The 7,037-nt window shown below is 31.5% G+C and overlaps 1 protein-coding gene across 1 annotated transcript; it reads right to left on the reverse strand.

Moving 5' to 3' along the window:
* Positions 1-1,414: 1,414 nt before the first annotated feature.
* LOC111041521 lies at positions 1,415-6,810 on the reverse strand. The gene is made up of 2 exons (XM_022325800.1): positions 5,802-6,810; positions 1,415-2,653 (listed from the first exon to the last, which is right to left on the reverse strand). Exons 1-2 carry the CDS (start codon positions 6,149-6,151, stop codon positions 2,527-2,529), a joined length of 477 nt encoding a protein of 158 aa, XP_022181492.1. The 5' UTR covers positions 6,152-6,810; the 3' UTR covers positions 1,415-2,526.
* Between the last annotated feature and the right edge of the window lie 227 nt (positions 6,811-7,037).

Here is a 7,037-nt window from a genome sequence, read left to right on the forward strand (position 1 = left end):
CTGTTTTTATAGTGCCTATATTGTATTTAAACATCATGAGTAAGGGTTATCGTTGAACTGTGGAATATGTCTCATTATTCATATTTATGTCTTAATGTATTTTTCCTTAATCAAATTTTCATATCGTTCTATCGTAGTTAGTTTTTTTTACAACTATTAAATATTTAAATATTATATAATTTGTCATTACGTCAGACGATCTAATTGTATATTGTTTTTGAACATAGACCTATAAAAAATTAAATAGTGGGGTCCAAGGGTATGGCATAGTGCCATTTAATTAAAGATCTTCCCACCCTAAAGAAATCAAGGCTCGTCACTGTCGTACCTAACCCTTAAAAGTTATAGTTATAGGGTTTGAAAGTTGTAGAAGTTGCTTAGGTATTATTCCATATGCTCTCGATTTATAACAGACCAAGATAGAAATCCAAGCTATGGGTACAATGGTAAGTTAAAAAATATTTCATACATTTTTGGTGAAAAGTTCATATTTCTTAATTTCATACGCATATTAAGCATATCTACAAAAATTGATCTTTTTCTTTCTTCAGGAGATTGAACTGATTGAAGCACACATATTTTTCTCGTAGACAATAAATTACATATACCTTGAAATTGGTTTTAATTTTTAATATATGAATTAATTCTTTGACAAAATAAATAGGCTTTTCAGGAAGTCGATTTTCAACTTTAATTTTAAACGACCTTAAAACTAAAATACCTATATAGTAGCATTAAATTTGTATTTATTTTGTAGTCTAAACCAGGGGTCGGGAACCTGTGGCTCTTTAATATACAGCCTGCGGCTCTTTGGAAAATTCCCACTAATATTAAGTAGATACGTTTATTTTGTGTTATTGTATTAGCATAATATGATATTTATATAAACAATAATAATAATAATGAATTAAAAATTTAATGTTTTTCTATATTTTCTAAGTTTAAGACGTATCATTATGTTTTTAATGCCTACCAATTTTTCAATTAAATAATAATAGTATCTTTATTCTATTATTCTATAATATATTGCCTATACTAACAACTACAACTAAAAAAAAGTTGTGCAAACCTGTGCGGCTCCCTGGACATCATGGTTATGTAATTTTCGAAAAAGTGGCTCTTTCTTACGAAAATGTTCCCGACCCCTGGTCCAAACGCTTAAGAGGACGCCACACCCGCATGTGTTATCTCCGTCTTACAAACGAGTAACATACCAAATTTACGTTCAGCAGTTCAAGTTTTATGCCATTAGCTTAAAAATTAGATTGAATCGACCTATTATGAAACTTGATGTTAAGAACTTTATCTGTGTTTTGTTGGAAGTTTTTTTTACAATGATTCAGTTTATAAGTAAGTTATGAGCATTTTTAATTTACATTTATTATACAAGCATACCTCGCTTAAAAACTGAAGTATCGTAAAAAAACTCCCAAAAAAACGCAGATAAAGTTCTTACTTTTTACTATCAAGTTTTCATAATAGGTCGATTTACTCTAATTTTTAAGCTAACGGTATAAAACGTGAACTGCTGATCGTAAATTTGGCATGTTACGCGTTTGTAAGACGGAGACAACACATGCGCGTGTAGCATCCTCTTAATACTTATAAATACAACATTTTTTTTAAAAATTACAATCGAAATTTTTTGAGATGTATTGACATGTGCGTGTGCTTGTGAGAGTTGCTATCTGCGGCTGTTGCACGACGCGGCGTGACAACAATTCTCGGAAACACACCAATAATCATTTGCTACTCACACATAGACATATAGGCACATAGCCCATATGTACTTGTCATATGAATTTCCTAAATATTACTTCTTCAAACTTGATACGATTCTACTACTGCTAATATCTATCTCGCTAATATCCCGATTACGAACATATTTTTTAACTATTATTTTCAGTTCAATACAATTTCAAAATTTCATACAGTTTACAACCATATTTTGAATATTATAAATTTATTTTTCCATAGGTATTTTACATTTCTTTTAGTGCAAATTGTGCAAATTAATAATAACTTAAAATATGGTTTATTTTTCGTTTTGAATTCTTATGAATATTTACTAAACTTTTTTTGCATATTCGACATTTTTTTATGAATAATTTTTTCGTGTATATTAACATGTACATCTTTCCTTTTTTTGGCTCCTACATGGCTACATCTTTATTACAGCAATTTTATTACATACACCAATTTGCCTCACTCTATTTGTATTATATAAAAGTTTTTAATGTTGATGCTATTGAGTTTTGGAGTACAAAATTTGAAATATTGACTGTTCATTACCTATACATGGAATATCCATATATGATGATATTTATAATTTAATATTTATATGTGAATAATATTCTCGTAAAATAAATAAAAATATGTATGTATTTATAGCATATAACTACTGTACTTATCCAAAATGTACGTTTCCTGTTTTCACATATTAGGCATTGGCAAAATGTTATTTGAAATTTTTAGGCCAGTCGTTTTATTGGCTATCGCGTTAGTATCTTTCTTTAAATACAACAATTATAAACTAACAAAATATACATCTATAGCAAAGAAATGAAGTACAGTACACTCGAAGTACAACGATTTTATTTTTTTGTTGAACTGCTGCCGAGTGTCGACGTAGACCTCAAATGTACGTGAGTACCTAAAACAGTACAACATTGTGATAATTTATTTTTCTAGCGTTTGAGCAATCGTACGAAATATAATATGCAGGGCTTTGCACTCAAAACATTTATTTGGGTTTCGGGTTTCAGGTGCTAGATGTATTTGGGTGTTCAAACACCAAAATAAAAAAATTAGACAAACGTTTGGGTTTTAATAACCGATATTATAAAGGTTAATATTACTTAATACGGGTGTTGAATAATCTAGAAAAAATACAATTATTTAAATTTTATTGAAGGATAAGCCCCCCCCACAAAAAATTTAAAAATCTGATTTGTAGTTGTTTATAACAAAATATAAATTCCAAACTCGAATGCTACAAAATGATACATCACATGGAGATTATAAAAAACAAAAATATTTGGGTTTTGGGTTAACCAGAATATTGTATTCGGGCTTTGGTTAATTCGAGTGTTTAGAAAACAGAAACACAGAATCATTAAGGTTAAATGGGTTTCGGGCGTTTGATTTTTTAAGGGTTTTTAAGGTGTTAGGGGTTCCGGTTAATTCGGGTGCAAAGCCCTGATAATATGTTAGAAAAATAGTTAAACTGATTAATTTAAGCTAAATTAAAGAGTATTTTATGCGTAAGAATATTATTTTATGCAGTTTCACTACATATAAATCCGGACCTTGGATTAAGGTTACCCTACGTCCCGTATTTATTTATTTATTTTAATAAGATACAGGCCAGGGCCCAACAAGTCACAACCTACAACTTTGAGCGGATAGGCCCATCGAGAAATCGGAATTTTCCCGGTAGGCCTAAATCAATATTATACTCAGAGGCCCCAATCACAAAAAACTAAAAAAAAAAATAATAGTAATAATATAAAAGTAAATTTGTATAATACCAGGCGGCTGTACAGTATTAATGCGTATTTGTAATATCTGTATACTCCATTAGGGCCTAGAGGCCTCTGTAAAAACTCGTCGATACCCGTAAAAATACATATCTATTTTGTTGTATGTACTATTGCCTATCGTGCTAAATCTAAATAATATATAAAATGTAAATATAATTAAATACAATCGATGTTCATGACGTTCATGTTCTAATAACAAAAATAAAGAACCATATTAATAATCATTAATTTTTCGATTAGTGATAGCTAAGTATGACGTATCTACTATCTACGTTTATATACATATCTTTGTATCGTAATAAATTCGATTTGTTCTATTTTTAAACAATGCGTATTGTACTTACTTTATAGTTTATACTGTTTATTAATGTGAATGTCTAATATTACATTTTCTCTTACACATAAATAAGGGAAAATGGTTTCCAAAAATGTCTTTGTGAAGCAAAAAAAATGGCCAAGTCCTTAAATATTTCATCGGATCTTACTTACAAACGTAAACTTATAATTAAAAGTACCACTGTTGAATCAAAAGTCAGAGAAAATAAAAAATATGAATCTACAGAAAGTAAATTTAGAGCTCAATGTTTTGAAGCATTAGACCTGTTCACATGAACGCGTATCATACGAGATGTATCGTAAGCGCTCGTTTTTAGTGTACATTGATTAAGTTCATAAGCGTTATAAAGGCGAGGAAAACTCTGACGACGGCTCGCATGAACTTAACCAATGTAAATAAAAACTCGCGCGTACCATACATCGCGTATGATATGTGTCCAACATTTTATAAATTTTTAACTACAAAATTATTTTCAATTTTCAATTTGATAAATATTGTTAAAACTTGAATTTTAAATCCTTATAAAAAAAAATCGTGCCTATGCATTTTTAATATTTTCCAACTGTTATTTGTAACAATTTATCAAGAGTATTGTATCAAATTTTCATGTTTTTTGCCCAACCAGAAATGTTATAGACATGTATTAAAAAAAAAAATAAAAACTGAAAATTTCCATCATTAGCTTAAAACTAGTCAACATTTTTGAAAATTTTATCAAGTATATAAATTGATGAAATAAACATATAGTGTAAGTTTCAAGTGTCTACAGTGATAAGTTTTTGAATTACAACAAAATAAGGAAATCACTACATGAAAAATCTAGTGCATATCCAATGTTGTAAAAATGTCAACTTCATAAGCTCATTAAAATTTTATATTTATTTGACTTTCCGGTAGACACTTTTTTATTGATGTAGACAAATTTATGAGGAATCTTGTATTAAGGTTTTAAATCTTAGATATAAAAGGAAAAAATTTTATGAATTTCTCACTAAAAAAAATTGCTACTTTTCTTGATTTTTACAAATTTTGTCAACATTTTAAATTTACATAAATAAAAAATTATTATGGATTACACTTAACTTTTCTTTTAATTTCCATTAACAACCTTACGAGAAATCTTGTATTACATTCACAAATTTTTTAGACGGAGCGAAACATTTTTTATCGACTGTAGTTTAAAAAAAAAAATAATATGCGAAAATGGCATATATGCCTATAAACCGTTCAACACAAGTCAAAATATTTTGAAAATTGTATGGTGTGTAGAAAATACTCACACAAATATTCAGGGAAAATTGCATGTATGCTACGGTCATTTTTGTTAGAATTACACTAAAAACCAAAATCGGTTTTTTCGAAAACTTGTTTTGCATAAAAATTCTCGATTTTCATTATATTTTTATCTCACTTTTGAAAACTATTGAGAACTTTAAATTCGGACCTCCCAAACGCGCCAACTAGATTCACTTTCCTACCAGAAAAGTTGCTGTTGAAGAAAATCGAAGCAATTTTACTTGCCCAAACCCGTGATGACAGGCAACAAAAATAAATAAATATATTATAAATATGAAAACACACATCATTGTAAAATCAAAGCATTCATCGCTCCGCTCACAATCTAAAATAGGGCATGTGAGCATGTTTAAAAAATCACCCTGTATATTAAAAAAAATTTGTTTGTCTTGTGCAATATAACTTAATGTAAAAAATATATTATTTGGACCCGCTCGAAAATAACTTAGGACTAGTGTTAGTTTACCTAGTGGCTAGTAGGTACATGAAAGACGGTCACATGCGGTAGGACGGAAATTGGAATGCAAACTATTAAATCATAATTTCTTGACAGCTGTGCTGCTCAAAAATATAGTATAAAACAAATAGTAGTACAAAAGAACATTAACAGTGTGTGTAAAACTTACCAGGTATCGGTGAAGACTGATTTAAATGTAATGTATAGACATTTGAAGCCATGTTCGTTGTGAGGATCAGACCAAATCAAAGGCTGTGGTAAGTGTAACCGCGGACGGATACCCGCGTGCATTTTGCGTACGTGGGCCTGAGAGAACGCGAATACGTTGGTTACATAACGGAACGTACGAGTTTGTGGTGTGAGCGTGAGAAACATTTGTGATTTGTGGATACCGGAAACAAATGGCACTGTGGGCGGATAGTCGGCACAATTGTCGTCTGAGACTTTGGGCAGACTTTGGGCCGTGTTGATTAGTAAGCGAACAGGTGAAAAACAATCCAACGATGTATATAATATCATTTGCACATATTATTCAGTAACCGGGTGCGTGTCAGAACGGGAAAAAAATCGGTACGGATGTCGTTCACTGCAAGTGTGGCTGAAGTTATAAGCTATAGCAACGTATATTAAAGGCACGGAGCAATAATAATTAACAATGGCCCGACAAAGGCACGGAATCACACCCGGATATTAACGGCGACGATACAACGGAAGCGGCAAGATTACAGGTTCGACGGATGAAAAACGAGTGGCGGTTATTAACGAGTAACGACTATACAGGGTACAGCAATCGGTTCCAAAATGCCGCGAGGTAGGCGAAATTGCGCGACAGTTAACGGACGACGATCGACGACGGACTACGCAACGGGCGCCACAGCTACGCGTCGAAAACCATTTCCGAAAATCAACGATCCCCACCACTCAGGAAATCAGGAGCACAAGGCGCTAACCAAAACCTCGTAGCTTAATCATTTCCCCCTCCAAGTAACCCACAAAAATGGCTGATACCGATTGGCACCACCCAATTTTATTATTATATTCTATAGATACATATTGTTATCATGCCTATGACCTCGATGACAAGAGTCTAGAATGATCTAGGCATCTAGCCTATAATAATTATCCATGGAAAACTCAAATATTTGACGTAACGTCCTAGATTCGGGTCTATTATAGTTTGTGTGGTTAGAATATTTTAAAATAGAATATATTATTGCCTTTATAACAACACCATCAAGATTTTCAAGAAGAAAAATTCGATACGTATCGATACGGAATAGTTACGTACCACCTCGTATTGGAGTCCGAGTCCGATACGGGTCGGTACATATCGCTTGTATATTGCACGTGTAACATCTTGAACGCTCAAAATTGACCCGATACGTACCGATACACTCCAAATTCT

Source organism: Myzus persicae, unplaced genomic scaffold (genome assembly GCF_001856785.1).
Source record: "Myzus persicae strain clone G006 unplaced genomic scaffold, MPER_G0061.0, whole genome shotgun sequence".
Lineage (NCBI taxonomy): Eukaryota > Metazoa > Arthropoda > Insecta > Hemiptera > Aphididae > Myzus > Myzus persicae.